This window comes from Heloderma suspectum, chromosome W (assembly GCF_057233095.1).
Source record: "Heloderma suspectum isolate Gila_16-S chromosome W, 16-S_ref, whole genome shotgun sequence".
NCBI lineage: Eukaryota > Metazoa > Chordata > Lepidosauria > Squamata > Helodermatidae > Heloderma > Heloderma suspectum.
Genome location: NC_139475.1, coordinates 35,913,842 through 35,936,921, shown reverse-complemented (window position 1 = coordinate 35,936,921; position 23,080 = coordinate 35,913,842). Strand labels below are relative to the sequence as shown.

Below are 23,080 nucleotides of genomic sequence, written 5' to 3'. Positions count from 1 at the left end.
AAATGTAACACTCAGAACCACCTCCAGGCCTTTTACTGCTTGGTGGGTCATGGGGCACCCAGGAAACAGGCCACACCTGGCCATGCAGCTGCTTGTCAGCCATTCGTTCCATTACTTACGAGCCACCAACAATGGGGGGGTGTGCATGCCACCGGCTGTCCTCCCTGAAAAGTGCCCCACTTTTGCCAAGCCCTTTGAATTACAGCTGGAAGTCCTGACTTCGCTCCCATCTGGGTGTGTTTCCTTTCAACTTCAATGTGGTGATGTACAGAGGCCAACTGCCAAAACAGTTATCCTTGTTCCAATATTTCTGGCCCTGACTGTAAGAGGAACAGGACACTGGGGCCTGCTGATGGAGGCAAACGGTTCCCAGGAGACACACAGGGGATGCGAAAGTGTCTAACTCACCTTCCATCCTGCCCTGAGGATTGGGTGTGCCACCTGTGAAGGAACAGCAATGAGTGAGGTTTAGTTAAGTATAATTAAGAAGATAAGAACATCATAAAAGCCGTGCTGGATCAGACCCAGGGTCCATCCAGTCCAGCATTCCGTTCACACAGTGGCCAACCAACCGCACATGGGAAACCCACAAGCAGGACATGAGTGCAACAGAACCCTCTCACCCATGTTCCCCAGCAACTGGTGTACCTAGGCATACTGCCTCTGATGCTGGAGGTAGCATAGAGCCATCAGGACTAGTAGCCATGGATAGCCATCTCCTCCAGGAATTTGTCTAATCCCCTTTTAAAGCCATCGAAAGTGGCTACATCCATCACTACATCTTGTGGTAGGGAATTCCATAGTTTAACTATGCACTGTGTGAATTATTATAATCAGGCATAATCCCTCCCAGCACCCCCTTCTTGGATCATAATTATTCCCATCCAAGCAGCATTTGATTACTTGGAGGAGCAAAGTTAAGTAAGGGCCCTCGTTAACATTCCAGGCCCTTAAAAAAAACAAGCCCAGGTGTCTTCCTGGCAAAGAATAGAAAGGAAAAAAGTACAGAAAGATTCCACTGGCTGTGCTTATCTAAGATGTGAAGGCCCTGAAAAACCCCTGGAAAAAAACTTTTTTTTCTGTTTTTTCCCCAAGGACCATTTTTGTTTTTTTCCAAAAAACTGGAAAAACTGAACAGCTTCGGATTATTTATTTATTTATTCACAATATTTATATACCGCTCCACATCAAAGATTTCAGAGCAGTTAACAAGATAAAAGAATAAAACCCCATAGTTCAAACAATTAAAACATTTATAAGGATTGTCTTGGCATTTGCAAATTACATTTCAGTACAATATGGGGGTGGGGCGTTAAAGCTAATGTGCAATGGGGCAAGCAGAGGAGTAAAATCCACTGTATTAGAAGCCTGCTAGATGCTGATGCTGAGAAGAGATTTTGATAACCTTAACTGTGTCTTCCTTATAAGGAAACTGGGTAAAAGGTAAGGGGTCATAGACAAGAACATGTTGTGGTTTGGGATTCCCCTGTCTGGAAATAAAGGAAAGGAAAAAAGGAGCTGTTGACCACATAAAAGGAGAACTTAGACCTGTTACGTAGTAAATAAGAGGTAGGAGGGAATATTTGGGAAATGTGTCATGAGATGGGATATATAGGATGACATGGACCAATAGTTGTAAAGACTTTGGAATATGTATTAGAGGACTTCCGGTCGGAGCCAATGTCGCCCTGGCATCGTTCTGTGGAGGCTCCGTGGGACGCTATCTCAAACAGCTTTTAAAAGGTTGAAAACCCCTTTTTATCTTCCCCTGGAACTAAAAGGGGAAGCAAGAGTACTATCTGGATGAAATCTTTGAAGAGTAGCTCATTTTGCAGAGCAGCAGAAGGGCTGGACTCCAAGGTTAGTTTTCCGGAGCAAAGACATCGACTCAAAGCTGTTTTGAAACTCCTATCTAATTAGGAGAACACAGGTATGACGAGTTCCAAATGTAGTTTTTGGATTAAAGAATACCAACAATATTTGAGGACCTGAAAAATTTGTTTAAGGAGAAGGATGGCAACATCAAGGGGAAGGAAAAAAGGAACGGGATCACAGCTGACCCCCGACCCCCCCCCCCCCCACACACACACACACCTCCCTTGGCAAAGGCTCCTAGAAGTGGTGGAAATATAGAGGAGCTGCTTGCTCTGATAAAAACTTTGTCTTTTCAACTGTCAGAACAGACTAAGAGATTGGATACAATCCAAGATTCCATTACTGCCCTTCAAGGGGCTGTGGACCTAATTAATACTTCTCTGCAAAAGATGGAGGCGAAAGTTAATGACCTGCAAGACTGGGTGTCAGCTCAAGAGATTACAATGCAAGCTTCTTATAATATCCTGTCTACTAGAATTTCTCAACTGGAAGCATGCACTCGAAGAGCAAACCTACGCATTATTGGCATCAAAGAACTACCCACTGATGTAAGCCTATCTAAATTCTTGGATAAATTCCTGCATGAACTACTTGCTTTGCCATCTGATTATTTACTTGACATTGAGCATGCATTCTGTGTTCCAAGTCCGGTGCGTTGTGTAGCGTTAAAGGGACTGCTGTTACTGTTATAGTTCAGTTTGCAAGAGTTTCTACATAAAACTACATTCTGCGCTTCGCAAGAAAGGGGGGAGATCTTCTTTGGGGGCCAAAACGAGATAAAGTTATGCTATTTCCGGATTACACTAAAGAAATCGCTGATAAAAGAAGGCAATTCACTAAGGCAAGAAACCAGGCAAAACAAATGAATTTACAATATCACATAAAATACCCTGCCACATTTTTCATTCTCTTTGAAGGCCAGATGAAAACGTTTTTAAATCATGAAATGGCAGAAGCTTGGCTTGTTGGTAAAGCATGGGAGCCATCTTCTTCAGTCCCATGAGCTGGGAATGTATAAACCATTATCGCTTGTCGGTCTGTTTGGGTTACATGATCTGGGCAGTATGCCAGAGATGATTGCTTACACATATCCATATTTTTTTCCTTCCATTTTCTTTTAACTCCTTTTTCTTATAATAGACATGGTATACTGTATATAAAATTCTGGTTTGTGGGTGTATAGAAATGTACACACTCTCATATATATATATATATATATATATATATTTAGAAATTATACTATCTAAAATATAGATAGTATAAAATATCCTAGTGATTGTTGTTGCTTTTTTTTCTTTTATCCTTAATAATTTCCTTTTTCTTTTAATTATTATGAGTATTATTATTATTTTGAGGCCATGATTAGTAATATTCCTGGTTGGTTGATTTTAGCTTTACCATTATATGTTAGTTGAAAAGTATTTTATGGCTAGGGGAAAAGAATTATATGCCTGTTTCCTTGCTATAAATCTGAGGATACAGTATGTTACTGAAATAAGATGGATTACCTAGGCTGTACTGAATTGTAATATTGGCAATTGTATAATCTTTTAAGTACAGTGATACTTGAAGTTTTATGTGTAAGGGAGTCTAAATGTAACCCTTTTATGTAACCTTAAAAAAAAACTTTTCTTGTTTCCTTTGTTTTCCTGTTCTTTCACCGTTTTCCTTCTCTTTCCTTTTATACTTCCTTTTTTGTTTTTTGTTGTTGTTGCTGTGTCCTCAAGAATACTGTAATGTTGAAAACTGTAGATGGTGATTATGTTGTTGGTATTTTTATTTCATTTATGAAGATAAAAAGTAGAATAAAAAAAAAAGAATATGTATTAGAGGGGAGGACACTAACTTTGAGAGGGTATATAATGGGGTACACAGAAGAGATCTGGGTCTTCCTTCTTTACTCTGGGTCGAACCTGCTACACTGTGGTCTATGTTATGGGCCATGGTTGAAGTCGGGGTTTGGAGTAGGAGAGTCCCTTTACCCTTCTTGGTAAAGTGTGAGTATGGCTTTGCTTGGCTGAAGGTATGTGTGCTTGTTAAACTTTTCTTCATCTTTCTTTAATAAATGCGTTTAGCTTATGTCGTTGTTTAAGTCCTCATTTGTAGAACTTAAGTAAATCTGAAATTTAAAAGAAACAGATTCTGAACTTAAGAAACCACGGCTGGTCACTCAGGGAAGGCCTCCCGAAATTGCAATGTTCTTCAGGAGGCACCAGAAGGAACACAACGTTGGCACCTGTCTGAGCTCCAAAGGCAAGGGAGTTCCACAGGAAGGGGGCCACCATGCTGAAGGCTCTTCTCCTGGTGGACTGCAACAGGGCCATGGGTCCACGTGGAACTGCCAGCAGCAAGCCCTCTGATGACCTCAGTGACCGGGCAGGTTGGTAAGGGAGAAGGCGCTCTCTCAGGTATCCTGGTCCCAAGTTGTTTAGGGCTTTGTACACTAATACTAATTAGGGATGTCAGAGAATTTCTCCATGTATCTCGGGGAGGCCGAATGCCAGCGCATTCGGCCCCCGGAAATTGGTGGAGAAACGGTCTGCCCCCCCGCCGGGATGGGACTTACCTTACGCGAATGTCCCTGGCAGCGGCGGCTCCAGTGGTGGTTCGGCGGTGGCGGCTGCTGGTCTTCCGACTGGCTGCCGCCGCCGCCATTTCCAAGTAAAAAAAAAAACAAAAACGTGATAGGCTACATAAAGATTTACGTAGCCTATCACGGCTAGATTTTTTAAAAAACACCGTGATAGGCTACGTAAATGTTTACATAGCCTATCACGGCTGAGTGAAAAACAAAAACAAAAACGCGTGTACGCAAATGGCGGCGCCCATGGGCGCCGCCATTTGCATTCCTTATTTTGGCACGTGTAGTCTACGTAAACATTTACGTAGACTACGGTGAAAATAAGGGGAACGCAAATAGTGTTCCCCTTATTTTCGCCGTAGTCTACGTAAATGTTTACGTAGACTACACATGCCAAAATAAGGAACGCAAATGGCGGCGCCCATGGGCGCCGCCATTTGCATATGCGCATCTGTTTGTTTTCACTCAGCCGTGATAGGCTACGTAAACATTTACGTAGCCTATCACGACTGACTGCAGGAACGCAAACGGCGGCGGCTATGGCCGCTGCCATTTGCGTCCCGGCAGGACAGGATTCGCGGCGGGAGGGACGGGGCACCTCCCCCCCGGCCAGAATTTCAGGGGGGAGGGACGGGGCACCTCCCCCCCGGCCAGAATTTTGGGGGGAGGGACGGAGCGCCTCCCCCCACCGCGAATCAACTTTCGGGTTCAGGTAAGGGACTTTCGTACATCCCTAGCACTAATACCCTAACCCTGGCCCGGCAGCGAATAGGCAGCCAGTGCAGTTCCCTCAGCAAAAGAGTTGCATGCTGGAAAGGGGCAGCTCCCGACCACAGCCGAGCTGCTGCGTTCTGCGCTAGCTCCAACTTCCGGACCAGCCTCAAGGGCAGCCCCACATAGAGCGTGTTGCAGTAGTCCAGTCCTGAGGTTACTGGCGCCTGTACCACCGTGGCCAAGCTATCCCTGTCCAGGGGAGGCCGTAGCTGGCGAACCTGCCGAAGCTGGTAAAAGGCACTCCGAGCCGCAGCGGCCACTTGGGCCTCCAGCGACAGATCTAGGAGTGCCCCCAGACTACGGACCTGATCTTTCAGAGGGAGAGCAGCCCCCTCCAGAGCAGGCAATGAGCCTGACTCCCGGACCAGGGAACCACTCACCCACAGGGCTTCCGCCTTGCCAGGATTCCGCTTCAGTTTATTGGCCCTCATCCCGCCCATTACTGAGTTCAGGCACTGGTCCAGGACTTGCACAGCCTCTCCTGATTCAGATGCCACAGGGACATAGCGCTGTGTGTCATCAGCATACTGATGGCACTTGGCTCCAAATCCCCTAATGGCCGCTCCCAGCGGCTTCATCTAGATGTTAAACAACATTGGGGACAAGATGGTGCCCTGCGGCACCCCATGGCTCAATTGCCAAGGGGCCGAGGAATGGTCACCCAATGTTACTCTCTGAAATCGGGCCCGCGGGTAGGACAGGGCAGTGTCACACAGTGCCTCCAACACCCATCCCATGCAGTCGATCCAGGAGGATACCGTGGTCGATGGTATCAAAAGCCCATGAGAGGTCGAGCAGAATTAACAGGGTTGCACTCCCCCGTCCCTCTCTCGATGAAGGTCATCCACCAGGGCGACCAAGGCCGATTCAGCCCCATAACCAGGTCGAAACCCGGAGCGGAATGGGTCTAGATAATCAGTATCCTCCAAGAATGCCTGCAGTCGCTCCGCCACGACCCTCTCAAGTACCTTCCCTAGGAAAGGGGCATTTGCGACTGGGCGGTAGTTGTCTAGTACCGTTGGGTCCAGAGTGGGCTTCTTCAGCAGTGGCCGCACTACTGCCTCCTTAAGGACAGCAGGGACCACCCCTTCCCGCAGGGAAGCATTTAGCACTCCCTGACCCCACCCAGTCATACCCCCTCGGCCAGCTTTTATTAGCCAGGAGGGACAGGGATCGAGAGGGCACGTGGTCGGTCGCACTGCTGCAAGCACCTTGTCCACATCTTCAGGCCGCAGCAACTGGAACTGATCCCACAAAATCGGGCAGATGGTGGCATCAGACACCTCAGCCGGAACTGTGATAACAACAGCGTCAGGTTTGCTGCGGAGACAAGCCATTTTGTCCTCAAAGTGCGATGCAAAAAGGTCACAGCGGGTCCTCGACGGGGCCAGGGCCCCATTTGCTGGCGAGGGTGTTAACAGCCCCCAGACCACCCGGAAGAGCTCCGCTGGATGGCTACTCGAGGATGCAATGGAGGCAGCAAGATACCCACCCAGGTCTCAGTGATACACGCCAGGTCGGCCTTCTCGTCCACGATTGGGTCATGGATGAGAGCGATCTTATTGTGGAAAGACCTGGCGTTAAATAGCAGCACCGCAAGACAGGAGGGCTCAGTGGATGAGCTACCAGGCACATGAGAGCTAGAGGAGGGGGGTAGAAGGGGAACAGTGTGTAAACACCTGTGGCCCATTCCACTTTGATGTCCCAACCCCCTCCTCCTGCCATATCTCTGTCTGCACCAAGTAACTGGGATAGTGGTGCCCCCTCCGTGGGTCCCCGTGTCAGTTTCCCAAGCGCACCCTTACCACACCAGAACTGCCCGCAGACTCTCAGCACCCACCCACCGTCCAAACGCACCCTCAACCATTCACCACATACACTCCACTCATCCAACAGTCACTCCCAGCCAAACAAACACAGTCACAGTTTGTAACTTGTGGTTATACCCAGCCACTGGTCACAGCTAAGACATCAGGCTTGCCAACCAACCAACCAAGCAATATAGAGGGCAAGCAAAATGCTCATTTCCTAGCCATTCAACCTACTTCCATTAGTTCATGCTGATTCCCTGGAGTGTGGCAAGCAGTCCTCCCCCAGGGGAGGCCCCACTTCTAACTACCAGAGGCTCCCACCCTGGGCAGAAGAAGCAACTCTGGCACATGAAGCCCCGATCCCCTGTCTCTAACCCAGGGTGGGCAAACAATGAGATGTAGGTACAACTGCTGTCAGGGGGGTCCCTGCTCTCACTCAGAGACACCCCACTCACACAGAACAGGTAGTCAATGGACAAGCAGAGAGTAGACATACCAAGGAAGAAGGAGAAAGTAAGAGGCGCTTGCGCCCTCGCGGCATCCCGAAGGGGCAAACCAAAGGGGCATGCCCCCTTTGGAGGCACCCCTGCTGGGGCGGCCCACCACCTCATAGCAGGGTGGCTTAAATCTCCGTGATGCTGAAGGTCTCAAAAGGGCTAAGAGATAGCGCTCTGTTCTGATTGGCTGGAGATCTTCAACAGATGGCTTCACTCCACAATCAGTGGCAGGCTGACGCAAGGCAAAGTTACTGGGAGGTGGGGTGCGGGGAGAGGAGCTGTTGCAAGGAGCTGGAAAGTGATGGAACAGATCTCTCCCCCCAGTTCTCTTCTCTCGCCAGTCCAAAAGTGCTTCTGCCCCCGCCAACAGGTATTTATGGCGGGGCTGCCAGAGGCTGCTCGGGAAGCAGCCTGGGGGAAGGAGGACCAGCCAGCAGCTGCACCAGGTGGATCCTGAGCCTGCTTCTGCCCCCACCAACAGGTACTTAAGGGGGGGCTGCCAGAGGCAGCGCCTCGGCGTCGCGCCAAGTGCGACGCTAAGTGCACACTTAGCGTCGCACTTGGAGTCACATAGAACAGGACTTGAAGACCCACCCACCTGCCTCTCCAGAGACACCAGCAGCCTCAGATACCAGCAGCAAATAGCAGCAGCAGAGGGCAGCAGCTTTAAAGACAAGGGAGAAAGGGGCAAACGTGGACTTTATCTGCTCCTTCTTAGCTGCTGTTCTCTTTTATCTTTTATATTCTTTTACACTGTTGAACATTTTATACCCTAACATTTTATTATGTGCCTGGGAGGACTATTGGGCAACTCAGGGGGTGGGGGAGGTGCCACTATAACTGTGGTCACGGGCAGGGGGTGGTATGGCATTGGGGGATTAACAGGCCAGCTGAGGAGAAGAGGGGCTGGACACCTTACAGCTGTCCCCTCTTCCGGTTCTTCCCCCAACCTGATGGCTCCTGGCAGCCTTACCAGTCTGCCCTCGGGTCCGGTGGTGCTGCTGCTGAATGCCAGGTCGGCCCAAAATAAGACCTCCCTCATCCATGATTTGATTGTGGATGAGGGGGCTGATGTGGCATGTATTACTGAGACCTGGGTGGGGGAACTGGGAGGGGTCACTCTCTCCCAGCTGTGCCCTCCTGGGTACTCGGTGCAGCACCAACACCGACTGGAGGGTCGGGCAGGGGGGGTTGCTGTGGTCTATAGGAATTCAATCTCCCTCTCCAGGCTTCCTGCTCATTCGAGTGCAGATCTTGAGTGTTTGTACCTTGTGTTGGGTACCCGGGACAGATTAGGGATTCTGTTGGTGTACCGCCCACCCCGCTGCCCATCAGACTCCCTGCCTGAGCCGACGGAGGTGGTCTCGGACTTGGTGTTGAGGACCCCCAGGATGATGGTCCTGGGGGATCTCAACTTCCATGCCGAGGCCGCTGTATCCGGGGCGGCTCAGGACTTCATGGCCGCCATGACAACCATGGGGCTGTCCCAACATGTCATCGGCCCAACGCATACAAAAGGACACACGCTTGATCTGGTTTTCTCGACTGGGCAGGAGGATGGTGATCTGAAAGTGGAGGAATTAACATCTGTCCCTTTGTCATGGTCAGATCACTTCCTGCTGAGGTTTAGACTCCTGGCAGCCTTCCCCCTCTGCAAGGGTGGGGGACCTACTAAAATGGTCCGCCCCCAGAGATTAATGGATTCCGATGGATTCCAGAGGGCTCTGGGGGATTTTCCTGCTGGTATGGCTGGTGCTCCTGTCGAAGCCCAGGTCGCTCTGTGGAATGCAGAGATGACTCGGGAGAGTGACACGATCGCACCCAAGCGCCCTCTCCTTCTGAGCAGAGCCCGGCCAGCTCCTGGGTATACATCTGGCCTGAGGGCAATGAAGCAAGAGGGGAGACGGCTAGAACGCAGGTGGAGGAAAACTTGTGCTGAGTCTGACCGAACACAGGTAAGAGCCCACTATCAAGCCTACTCTGTGGCGGTGAGGGGAGCAAAGAGACAGTTCTTTTCCACCAGCACTGCATCTTCTCAGTGTTGTCCAGCGGAGATTTTCTGAGTGGTTTGCGGCCTGTTACATTCTGGGCCAGGGAGAGAGACGGTGGAACCCTCGGTAGCATGCTGTGACAAGTTTGCACAGCACTTTGAGGATAAAGTCACTCAGATTCGTCATGAATTGGACACCACCATTAATGCAGTTCCATTGGCAGAGGCGTTCAGAGCACCGTCTGGTCCAGTTTTATTGGATGAGTTTCAGTTACTGAGGCCTGAGGATGCGGACAAGGTGCTTGGCCAAGTCCGATCGACCACTTGTGTGCTTGACCCTTGCCCTTCATGGCTTATTAAATCAAACAAGGAGGGGATGTCTGGCTGGGTCCAGGAGGTTGTAAATTCCTCCTTGAGAGAGGGAGTGGTGCCTGCCGCTTTAAAAGAGGCGGTAGTCAGGCCACTCCTGAAAAAGCCTAACCTGGACCCAGAGGATGTTAACAATTATAGGCCAGTGGCCAACATCCCCTTCCTGGGCAAGGTGCTTGAGCGGGTGGTTGTAGGACAGCTCCAAGCACTGTGGAATGAAACGGATTATCTAGATCCATTTCAATCGGGCTTCAGGCCTGGTTTTGGAACGGAAAGTGCCTTGGTCGCCCTGTGGGATGACCTCTGCCGGGAGAGGGACAGGGGGAGTGCGACCCTGTTGATTCTCCTGGACCTCTCAGCAGCTTTCGATACCATCGACCATGGTATCCTTCTGGATAGGTTGTCTGGGTTGGGAGTTGGAGGCACTGCACTACAGTGGTTCCGCTCCTACTTGGATGGCAGATTCCAGAAGGTGGTGCTGGGGGATTATTGCTCTGTGCCATGGCAATTGTGCCATGGGGTTCCACAGGGCTGTTTTATCCCCCATGTTGTTTAACATCTACATGAAACGGCTGGGGGAGGTTATCCGGAGGTGTGGGCTGAGGTGCCATCAATATGCAGATAACACCCAGCTCTACCTCTCTTTCTCATCAAACCCCGGTGAGGCAGTGGCTGTTCTGAATCAGTGCCTGGACATGGTAATGGACTGGATGAGGGCCAATAATCTGAAACTCAATCCACACAAGACGGAGGTACTGTTAGTGGGTGGTTCGTCTGCCCGGCTAGGTGATATTCAACCTGTTCTGGAGGGGGTTGCACTCCCCCTAAAGGATCAGGTTCGTAGTTTGGGGGTGCTCTTGGATCCAGAACTGTCACTTGAGGCACAGGTGAACTCAGTGGCACGGAGCACTTTTTATCAGCTTAGGCTGGTATACCAATTACGCCCTTATCTGGACAGAGAGAGCCTAGCTACAGTTATCCATGCTCTGATAACTTCTCGTCTGGATTACTGCAATGCGTTATACGTGGGGCTGCGTTTGAAAACGGTCCGGAAACTTCAGCTGGTCCAAAATAGGGCAGCAAGATTGTTAACAGGGACTGGCCTGCGAGCTCATATTACGCCAGTACTTTTCCAGCTGCACTGGCTGCCAGTCCATTTCCGGGCCTGATTCAAAGTGCTGGTGTTAACATTCAAAGCCCTTAATGGCTTGGGGCCAGGTTACCTGAAGGATCACCTCCTCCCATATGTGCCTGCCCGGACCTTAAGGTCATCATCAGCGGCCCTTCTCCGTGAGCCCCTGCCAAAGCAAGTGAGGCGGGTGGCTACTAGGAGGAGGGCTTTTTCTGCTGTGGCACCCCGGCTCTGGAATGAGCTCCCTAGTGAGGTTCGCCTGGCGCCTACATTGTATTCCTTTCGGCGCCAGGTGAAGACCTTTTTATTTTCCCAGGCATTTTAGCATTCTAGCTTTCTAAATTTGTGGCTTTGCTGTTTTAAATCTGTATTTTAAACTCCTGCACTGCTGCTAGGTTTTATTGTGGTTGTATTGTTATATTCCCCTTCATGGATCACTGCCTTGTTGTGGCGAAGGGGCTTGCGTAACTCAGTGAAGCCATAAGCTATGCCGTGCAGGGCCACCCAAGACGGACAGGTCATGGCGGAGAGTTCTGACAAAATGTGGTCCACTGGAGAAGGAAATGGCAACCCACTCCAGGATTCTTGCCAAGAAAACCCCATGGAACGTATCACAAGGCTAAAAGATATGACGCCGGAAGATGAGCCCCTCAGGTCGGAAGGTGTCCAATATGCTACTGGGGAAGAGCAGAGGGTATTTCCAAGTAGCGCCAGAAAGAGTGAAGCGGCTGGGCCAAAGCCGAAAGGACACTCAGCTGTGGATGTGTCTGGCGGTGAAAAGAAAATCCAATGCTGTAAAGAACAATATTGTTTAGGAACCTGGAATGTCAGATCAATGAATCAAGGTAAGCTGGAGGTGGTCAAACATGAGATGGCAAGATTGAACATCGACATCTTGGGAATCAGAGAACTAAAATGGACAGGCATGGGCGAATTTAATTCAGGTGACCATCATATCTACTATTGTGGCCAAGAATCCCTTAGAAGAAATGGAGTAGCACTCATAGTCAACAAAAGGGTGGGAAAAGCAGTACTGGGGTACAATCTTAAAAATGATAGAATGATCTCAGTACGAATCCAAGGCAAACCATTCAACATCACAGTAATTCAAGTCTATGCCCCAACCACTGAGGCCGAAGAAGCTGAGGTTGATCGGTTCTATGAAGACCTACAACACCTTCTAGAACTAACACCAAAAAAAGATGTCCTCTTCATCATAGGGGATTGGAATGCTAAAGGAGGAAGTCAAGAAATCACCGGGATAACAGGCAGGCATGGCCTTGGTGTACAAAATGAAGCAGGACAAAAGATAATAGAGTTTTGCCAAGAGAACATGCTGATCATAGCAAACACTCTTTTCCAACAGCACAAGAGGCGACTCTACACATGGACGTCACCAGATGGTCAATATCGAAATCAGATTGATTATGTCCTTTGCAGCCAAAGATGGAGAAGCTCCATACAGTCAGTCAAAACAAGACCTGGAGCTGACTGTGGCTCAGATCATGAGCTGCTTCTTGCAAAATTTCGGCTTAAATTGAAGAACGTCGGGAAAACCACTAAACCGTTCAGGTATGACCTCAGTCATATCCCTTCTGAATATACAGTGGAGGTGAGGAATAGATTTCAGGGATTAGACCTGATAGACAGAGTGCCTGAGGAACTATGGACGGAGGTCCGTAACATTGTTCAGGAGGCAGCAACAAAATCCGTCCCAAAGAAAAAGAAATGCAAGAAAGCCAAGTGGCTGTCTGATGAGGCTTTACAAGTAGCTGAGGAAAGAAGGGAAGCGAAAAGCAAGGGAGAAAGGGGAAGATATATCCAACTGAATGCAGAGTTCCAGAGAATAGCAAGGAGAGACAAGAAGGCCTTCTTAAATGAACAATGCAAAGAAATCGAGGAAAACAACAGAATGGGAAAGACTAGAGATCTCTTCAAGAAAATTGGAGATCTCAAGGGAACGTTTTGTGCAAAGACGGGCATGATAAAGGACAAAGAAGGCAGGGACCTAACAGAAGCAGATGAGATTAAGAAGAGGTGGCAAGAATACACAGAAGAACTATACAGGAAAGATCTGAATGTCCCTGATAGCCATGATAGTGCGGTCACTGAACTTGAGCCGGACATCCTAGAGAGTGAAGTCAAGTGGGCCTTAGGAAGCATTAGTAACAACAAAGCTAGCGGAGATGACAGTATTCCAGCTGAGCTATTTAAAATCCTAAAAGATGATGCTGTTAAAGTGCTGCATTCAATATGCCAACAAATCTGGAACACTCAACAGTGGCCACAAGACTGGAAAAGGTCAGTTTACATTCCAATTCCAAAGAAGGGCAACGCCAAAGAGTGTTCAAACTACCGCACAATTGCGCTCATTTCACATGCCAGCAAGGTGATGCTCAAAATCCTACAAGCTAGGCTTCAGCAGTATGCGAACCGAGAACTACCGGAAGTACAAGCTGGGTTTCGAAGAGGCAGAGGAACTAGAGATCAAATCGCCAACATTCACTGCATCATGGAGAAAGCAAGAGAATTCCAAAAAAACGTCTATTTCTGCTTCATTGACTACGCTAAAGCCTTTGATTGTGTGGATCACAACAAACTGTGGCAAATTCTGAAAGTGATGGGAGTACCAGACCACCTTACCCGTCTCCTGAGAAACCTGTACGAGGGTCAAGAAGCAACAGTAAGAACCAGAGATGGAACAACCGATTGGTTCAAAATTGGGAAAGGAGTACGACAAGGCTGCATATTGTCACCCTGCTTATTTAACTTATATGCAGAGTACATCATGAGAAATGCCGGGTTGGATGAATCACAGGTCGGAATTAAGATTGCCGGGAGAATTATCAACAACCTCAGACACGCAGACGATACCACCCTAATGGCAGAAAGCGAAGAGGATCTCAAGAGCCTCTTGTTGAGGGTGAAAGAGGAGAGTGCAAAAGCTGGTTTGAAACTCAACATTAAAAAAACTAAGATCATGTCATCTGGCCCTATCACTTCCTGGCATATAGAAGGGGAAGAAATGGAAGCAGTGACAGATTTTACTTTCTTGGGCTCCAAAATCACCGCAGACGGTGACTGTAGCCATGAAATTAAAAGACGCTTGCTCCTTGGGAGGAAAGCTATGGCCAACCTAGACAGCATAGTAAGAAGCAGAGACATCACCTTGCCGACAAAGGTCCGTCTAATCAAAGCTATGGTTTTCCCAGTAGTAATGTATGGCTGTGAGAGCTGGACTATAAGGAAGGCTGAGCGCCGAAGAATTGATGCTTTCCAACTGTGGTGCTGGAGAAGACTCTTACGAGTCCCCTGGACTGCAAGGAGGTCAAATCAGTCCATCCTAAAGGAAATCAACCCTGAGTGCTCATTGGAAGGACAGATAATGAAGCTGAATCTCCAAAATTTTGGCCACCTAATGCGAAGAGAAAACTCCCTGGAAAAGACCCTGATGCTGGGAAAGACTGAAGGCAAAAGGAGAAGGGGACGGCAGAGGATGAGATGGCTAGATAGCATCACGGATGCAATGAATATGAACTTGAGCACGCTCCGGGAGAGAGCGCAGGACAGGAAGGCCTGGCGTGCTATGGTCCATGGGGTCACGAAGAGTCGGACACGACTGAACGACTGAACAACAACAACAACAAATTGTTATATTGTGGTTTTAATGTTTTATATATTTTAAATTGTTTTATTGTGTGTTGTTTGGTTTTAATTTTTGTGAACCGCCCAGAGAGCTTCGGCTATTGGGCGGTATAGAAAGAAAGAAAGAAAGAAAGAAAGAAAGAAAGAAAGAAAGAAAGAAAGAAAGAAAGAAAGAAAGAAAGAAGTGCAGGGTGCCCGGTCCTGTGTCTTTCCCAGCGTTGTATGAAATATTTTCATTTAGAGTTTAGGACAAAGTAGTTATACATTGTTACCAGGCCTTTACCCCACCCCCACCAATGATTTCTAAAAACAATGTAATAAGAATACTTCTATAGAAAGACTAGAGATGTAAAATGTCTGGAAATAAGAAACCCGGGGGGAAATATTTTTTTAATCCTCTCTGTAAGATTCTCAGCATAGTTATTTTTTTTATTCCTTATTAAAATTATTGATCTAAAGTGTATTTTACTGATAGACTTTTATGCTCAGTTTCCCAACATGTGAGTACACTCATGATTGTGCAAGATTGACAGTTTGGGTTTTGTTCTATGGAGTCTTGTGTTACTGATGCTGTAGCAGTCATTTAATGTAGGCCTAAACTATTTAGACAATAATTACAAATTTACTGAGTTTACTTTTTAAAGTTTTAAAATATGATAATTTTATGAACAGACTAAGTCGCACATAAAATGACTTTGGGAACAGAAAAGCTGCTTTATGTTCTTAAAGCAGCCTCCCCAATCTGGTGCCCTTTGGATGTTCTGGACTACAGTGCCCAGCATTCCTGACCAAGCTGCTTGAGGCTGATGGGAGCTAAAGTCCAAAATATCTGGAGGGCACCAGGTTGGGGAAGGCTATCTTCAAGCAACAAAGTGACTTTAGATCTGTAAAGAGTGCTAAAAAAAGTAAGTATTACTTATTTTTCCATTTTCCCCAGAATTTCCAGGTCCCCCCGCCCCCCCCAATCCCAAACGATTTTTCTCCCATGGCCCCAAAATTTCCGGAAATGTTACATCTCTACGCTTACCTATACCGGGGCTGTTCCGAGGACTCGGAGGGAGACCTCTCAGGGACAGAAAGAGACGTGGATGAGAGCGTCGTAGCTATAGAGGCGGTAGTTGCTTCTTCAAATGATGGTGGAGTGCAAGGAAGCAGGTCTGGCCGCCCTGCCATGTCCGTGAGGAGAAAGGAGAGAAGAGAACATTGAGTAACAATGCAAAAGAGTGCTAAGCCCTCCCCCTATCGAGGGCGGGATGCAACAGAGTGAGGTTCACACAACCATTCTATGCATGGGAGTACATTTGTTGCCCGTTTCCACGCAAGGAAGAAGATTGGGTTCAGCCAAAGGCACAGCAAACATCCCAGAATGCTTTCTATGCTTTCTAGAGAGCAAGTAGTTTTCATTGGGGGAAAGAAGTCGTGCCTTATGGTGGACAGAAGCACTCACAGGGGAAGGAGTTGGGCAGCCCCCGCTGTGGTAAGGTTCACACGGACAAAAACGTTCAGGAGTTGGGGGTGGGTTAGGCATCAAAATCACCTCTCGCAAAAATCTGTTATGGCGAAGCATGGTTCTCCGCTGATTTGCTAGCATTGTGGAGAGGTCTGGTTTAATGCCCATTACATGTGCACACACCCATGTGCCCAAAAGAAACCAGCCACGCTGGAGGAACAGAGAACTGGACAACTTCTCTCTCCTGGTTGTGACAAACTTGGGCCAAGATATTTGTGTGGCACCACTCTCGTTTCAGAACAGAGAATGTTAAGCTGTTTCAAATTTCATTTAAAGAAAGTGAAGCAATCTCCTAGCCCTCATGGTTGCAAAGAAAATGTGGAGGATATGAAGAAGTCTATTTCTGCGCGCGCTTGCTCTCTCTCTCTCTCTCTCTCTCTCACACACACACACACACACACACACGTACGTGGAAAGCCTTGGAGAGTCTGCATCCCATACCTTTTTCTCTTGACCCCTCCCTCAGGTCAAATACTTTCAGGGGTGGAAGACGTTTCTTAACACACGGGCTACGGTTGGGAAATGTTCTACCCCTACATCTTCCCTCCCTCCTGTCAATCTCTCCAACATAAAACGTATAAATTTCTGCAGTTTGTAATGCACACACAAAACGCACCACCCAACTGGCACACCTAGAACCAAGGCACATCAAGCACAAGTCAACTGAAGGCTGCAAATGAAATTTCATAGCGTGGATTGTGGGCACAATCTCACTGAAGCAGCCCCTCCGTGTTCCACCCACCCTGCCAGAAGGTGTTCTTTCCTGTGTGCTCCCTCTCTCCAGGGAACTCACCCCTCTTCAGATGCCTAAGAACTGACTCTAACCAAATCCTGCCTTAAAAAGGGTTTTAAAAAACCTCTGGGTGCTTTGAGAAGGATCATGCACCCCTGTAATTCAAACGTTGATCCAAACCAACTCCAAAGGGCTGTCTGGTAAGATAAAAAAGAACTCTTTTGCTGCATATAGCAATGAAGTTCTTAAAGGCAGGAAGTTTAAAAGCCACCACCACCACACAGCCATCATCTTTGTTCACCAAAGCAAAGGAGGGACCCCCAAACCCCTTCCAGTACAACTTCCAACTGACTAACAGAGGGAGAAATCAGTGTTCTTACCTTCCCCCCTGTTGTGGTTAATTTCAGCACCTGCAAAAGCCCAGCAAGAGATCGAGGGAAAACAATGTGTGGGATGGTGCCAGGATACTGGGAAGCATTACTTGCACTAAGGGGGCAGTAGGGGACTGAATGTGTCCAGGATGGTCACTAAGGCAGCTTTCCTCAACCTGGTGCCCTGAAGATGTGTTGGACAGCAACTCCCATCATTCCCCAGCCAGCATGGCCACTGGAATGGTGGCCATTGTTGTCCAACTTATCTTGAGCCCACTGGGTTGGGATGGCTGAGCTACAGGCAGTGTGGAAATCAGGAAAGATGAGGGTTAGTGGGTGACACACATTACCTTTGTCATCTAGAGTGGGGTAACTCCTGGCTTCCCGGAGGTCATACTGGGTCTCATCTTTCTCTGAGGGGATCTGGCTCACCGAAAATGCAGCCATTGAGCCAGGCGGCTTGATGGCTAACAAGGCACTCCGCCCTTTCTTCGAGGGAGAAGCTTTCAGAGCTGCAAAGGGGAGGGGTGATGGAGAGCAACAACATATGTCAAACGGGAGAAGGTAGGTGAGGGGACTCTCATGTGTGCAGGATCCAGCTCTTGACCCAGAGAAAGCCCCCACCCCAAATGGCAGAAGATCACCTCCCCCGCTTGAGCAAAGGTTCATAGAGCTGCCCTATGTATTTATTATTGATTTATTAATATTCATATACTGCCTTTCCACAAGTGTCACCAAGGCAGTGTAAAAGTCTAACAAGAATGCATAAAAACATAAAAGCCATACAACCATATTAGAACAATGTGACTACTGTTCAAAACAATTGTACTGACAATGTTTCGGGATGTGAGGGAAATAAACAAATGTCTATGGCAGGGGTGCTGAACCAATTTGCGGGGCCAAACTGCCCCTCCCCAGGCCTTCCATGGGCCAGATGATGTCAGGGGGCACGGGCACGCTCACTGATGTCATTGTCCCATTTTGCCTCTCTCTGTGCTGAGGGTGGCATGAAATTCCATGCTACTCTCAGCACAGAAAAAGGGTCTCAGACGACAAATCCCAACTTTGCACAGGGCTCATCGTCCGCATAGGGATGGTGCACATTGCATAAAAGGACTCGGCCACTGCTAGGAAGAGCCCACCTGCATCCTGCTGTCTCTGATCTCAGATAGGGAAGGCTGGTCTACGGTGTCATGTAGTGGTTAGGGTGTCAGGCGACGACTGGGAACCCCAGGTTCTTTGCTCAGCCATGAAGCTCACCAGATGGCCTTGGGCTGTCTCAACCTAACCCACCTCAAAGGATAGTTGTAAGGATAAAATGGGGTAGGGGAAAGGGAGATCTACATACAGCACCTTGAGCTCCTTGGAGAAAAGCAGTGATGTAAATGTAAATAGTAACATAATGTACTCCAAAGTGAGGAGTTTTTTTTCAATTTTTTAATTGTAAATTTTAACAAAACAAAACTGACCAAGAACATGTGTATTCCGATGTGTATGAGAAAGGGGGGAATTAGCCTCATCCCAGACTTCCCAATCTGGCACCCCCCCGATATGTTGGACTACAGCTTCCATCATCCCCAACCAGGCCATGTTAGAGTTGTAGTTCAACACATCCAGAGGGCACCAGGTTGGGAAAAGTGGCTGTGAAGGTAGGCCTGACTAGGCCTCTTGAGTAGTTTGGTTCAAGCAACCAACCAAGGTGCCTGATGGGATTGGAAAAACGTATGCGCGTCTGACCATGAGATGGTAATTGTAACTTGCTCATTATAGGCAGGAAATTCCTTTTTAAGGAGTGGCTTAAGACCTTAGAAGAAAGAGATAATAATGTAGCTGTACTGATAAGACTGTTACTGAGTACTAAATGGTTTCTGAGCATGCGTAGTGTGTTTTCTTTCCTTCTCCAAGTTTCAGTATGTATAAAGATTGTTGTTGTTTATTCGGTCAGTCGCTTCTGACTCTTCGTGACTTCATGGACCAGCCCACGCCAGAGCTTCCTGTCAGCTGTCGCCACCCCCAGCTCCCCCAAGGTTGAGTCCATCACCTCCAGAATATCATCCGTCCATCTTGCCCTTGGTCAGCCCTTCTTTCTTTCTTTCTTTCTTTCTTTCTTTCTTTCTTTCTTTCTTTCTTTCTTTCTTTCATTTCTATACCGCCCAATAGCCGAAGCTCTCTGGGTGGTTCACAAAAATTAAAACCAAACAACACACAATAAAACAATTTAAAATATATAGAACATTAAAACCACAATATAACAATACAACCACAATAAAACCTAGCAGCAGTGCAGGAGTTTAAAATACAGATTTAAAATAGCAAAGCTAAAAATTTAGAAAGCTAAAATGCTAAAATGCCTGGGAAAATAAAAAGGTCTTCACCTGGCGCCGAAAGGAGTACAATGTAGGTGCCAGGCGAACCTCACTAGGGAGCTCATTCCAGAGCCGGGGTGCCACAGCAGAAAAAGCCCTCCTCCTAGTAGCCACCCGCCTCACTTGCTTTGGCAGGGGCTCACGGAGGAGAGCCGCTGACGATGATCTTAAGGTCCGGGCAGGCACATATGGGAGAAGGCGATCCTTCAGGTAACCTGGAACCAAGCCGTTCAGGGCTTTGAATGTTAACACCAGCACTTTGAATCAGGCCCGGAAATAGACTGGTAGCCAGTGCAGCTGGAAAAGTACTGGCGTAATATGAGCTCGCAGGCCAGTCCCTGTTAACAATCCTGCTGCCCTATTTTGGACCAGCTGAAGTTTCCGGACCGTTTTCAAACGCAGCCCCACGTATAACGCATTGCAGTAATCCAGACGAGAAGTTATCAGAGCATGGATAACTGTAACTAGGCTATCTCTGTCCAGATAAGGGCGTAGCTGGTATACCAGCCTAAGCTGATAAAAAGTGCTCCGTGCCACTGAGTTCACCTGTGCCTCAAGTGACAGTTCTGGATCCAAGAGTACCCCCAAACTACGAACCTGATCCTTTAGGGGGAGTGCAACCCCCTCCAGAACAGGTTGAATATCACCTAGCCGGGCAGACGAACCACCCACTAACAGTACCTCCGTCTTGTGTGGATTGAGTTTCAGTTTATTGGCCCTCATCCAGTCTATTACCGTGCCCAGGCACTGATTCAGAACAGCCACTGCCTCACCGGGGTTTGATGAGAAAGAGAGGTAGAGCTGGGTGTCATCTGCATATTGATGGCACCTCAGCCCACACCTCCGGATAACCTCCCCCAGCAGTTTCATGTAGATGTTAAACAACATGGGGGATAAAACAGAGCCCTGTGGAACCCCATGGCACAACTGCCAAGGCACAGAGCAATAATCCCCCAGTGCCACCTTCTGGAATCGGCCATCCAAGTAGCAGCAGATCCACTGTAGTGCAGTGCCTCCAACTCCCAACCCAGACAACCTATCCAGAAGGATACCATGGGCGATGGTATCGAAAACCGCTGAGAGGTCCAGAAGAATCAACAGGGTTCCTCTCCCGGCAGAGGTCATCCCACAGGGCAACCAAGGAAGTTTCCGTTCCAAAACCAGGCTTGAAAGCCGATTGAAATGGATCTAGATAATCCGTTTCATTCCACAGTGCTTGGAGCTGTCCTACAACAACCACCCACTCAAGCACCTTGCCCAGGAAGGGGATGTTGGCCACTGGCCTATAATTGTTAACATCCTCTGGGTCCAGGTTAGGCTTTTTCAGGAGTGGTCTAATTACTGCCTCTTTTAAAGAGGCCGGCACCACTCCCTCTCTCAAGGAGGAATTTACAACCTCCTGGACCCAGCCAGACATCCCCTCCTTGTTTGATTTAATAAGCCATGAAGGGCAAGGGTCAAGCACACAAGTGGTCGATCGGACTTGGCCAAGCATCTTGTCCGCATCCTCAAGCCTCAGTAACTGAAACTCATCCAATAAAACTGGACCAGATGGTGCTCTGAACGCCTCTACCAATGGAACTGCATTAATGGTGGTGTCCAATTCATGGCGAATCTGAGCGACTTTATCTTCAAAGTGCTGTGCAAACTCATCACAGCATGCCACCAAGGGTTCCACCATCTCTCTCCCTGGCCCAGAATGTAACAGGCCGCGAACCACTCAGAAAATCTCCGCTGGATGACACTGAGAAAATGCAATGCTGATGGAAAAGAACTGTCTCTTTGCCACCCTCACCGCCACAGAGTAGGCTCGATAGTGGGCTCTTACCTGTGTTCGGTCAGACTCAGCACAAGTTTTCCTCCACCTGCGTTCTAGCCGTCTCCCCTCTTGCTTCATTGCCCTCAGCTCAGGTGTATACCAAGGAGCTGGCTGGGTTCTGCTCAGAAGGAGAGGGCGCTTGGGCGCCATCGTGTCACCCGCCCAAGTCATCTCTGCATTCCACAGAGCGACCTGGGCTTCGACAGGAGCACCAGCCATACCAGCAGGAAAATCCCCCAGAACCCTCTGGAATCCATCGGAATCTATTAATCTCTGGGGGCAGACCATTTTAATAGGTCCCCCACCCTTGCAGAGGGGGAAGGCCGCCGGGAATCTAAACCTCAGCAGGAAGTGATCTGACCATGACAAAGGGACAGATGTTAATTCCTCCACTTTCAGATCACCATCCTCCTGCCCAGTCGAGAAAACCAGATCAAGCGTGTGTCCTTTTATATGCGTTGGGCTGATAACATGTTGGGACAGCCCCATGGTTGTCATGGCGGCCATGAAGTCCTGAGCCGCCCCGGATACAGCGGCCTCGGCATGGAAGTTGAGATCCCCCAGGACCATCATCCCGGGGGTCCTCAACACCAAGTCCGAGACCACCTCCATCAGCTCAGGCAGGGAGTCTGATGGGCAGCGGGGTGGGCGGTACACCAACAGAATCCCTAATCTGTCCCGGGTACCCAACACAAGGTACAAACACTCAAGATCTGCACTCGAATGAGCAGGAAGCCTGGAGAGGGAGATTGAATTCCTATAGACCACAGCAACCCCCCCTGCCCGACCCTCCAGTCGGTGTTGGTGCTGCACCGAGTACCCGGGAGGGCACAGCTGGGAGAGAGTGACCCCTCCCAGTTCCCCCACCCAGGTCTCAGTAATACATGCCACGTCAGCCCCCTCATCCTCAATCAAATCATGGATGAGGGAGATTTTAGTTTGGGCCGACCTGGCATTCAGCAGCAGCACCACCAGACCCGAGGGCAAACTGGTAAGGCTGCCAGGAGCCATCAGGTTGGGGGAAGAACCGGAAGATTTCCTGGCTGCACTCAGCGTCTGCAGTAATCTTTGCGCCTAGAAAGACAAAGTCTGTCACTGCCTCCATGTTTTCTCCCTCTATTTGCCAGTTATCAATCAAGCTGGTTGCCATAATCTTGGTTTTTTTGAGGTTTAATTGCAACCCAGCTTTTGCACTTTCTTCTTTCACCTTCGTCATGAGGTTCCTCAGCTCCTCCTCACTTTCAGCCATCAAAGTGGTATCATCTGCATAGCTGAGATTGTTAATGTTTCTCCCAGCGATTTTAACTCCAGCCTTGGATTCATCAAGCCCAGCACGTCGCATGATGTGTTCTGTGTACAGGTTGAATAGGTAGGGTGAGAGTATACAGCCCTACCGTACTCCTTTTCCAATCTTAAACCAGTCCGTTGTTCCGTGGTCTGTTCTTACCGTTGCTACTTGGTCGTTATACAGATTCCTCAGGAAGCAGACAAGATGACTTGGTATCCCCATACCACCAAGAACTGGCCACAATTTGTTATGATCCACACAGTCAAAGGCTTTAGAGTAGTCAATAAAACAGAAATAGATGCTTTCCTGAAACTCCCTG

The 23,080-nt window shown here is 48.5% G+C and overlaps 1 protein-coding gene across 3 annotated transcripts in view; it reads right to left on the bottom strand.

The window, feature by feature from the left end:
• LOC146333966 (phosphatidylinositol 4-phosphate 5-kinase type-1 gamma-like) overlaps nt 1-23,080 on the bottom strand; it is a 144,931-nt gene that overhangs the window by 18,895 nt on the left and 102,956 nt on the right. For 2 of the 3 annotated variants that reach the window (XR_014786415.1, XR_014786416.1), the window contains 3 exons: nt 17,639-17,800; nt 15,702-15,840; nt 409-441 (listed from right to left, as the gene is read on the bottom strand). Coding sequence is in view for 1 of the 3 variants with exons in the window: in XM_084825084.1 (XP_084681210.1) it covers nt 409-441; nt 15,702-15,840; nt 17,298-17,327; nt 17,639-17,800 (364 nt within the window). In the remaining 2 variants the exon portion in view is untranslated. Of the gene's footprint in view, nt 1-408; nt 442-15,701; nt 15,841-17,297; nt 17,328-17,638; nt 17,801-23,080 lie in introns of all 3 variants that reach the window. The other variant, XM_084825084.1, reaches the window with a different exon arrangement.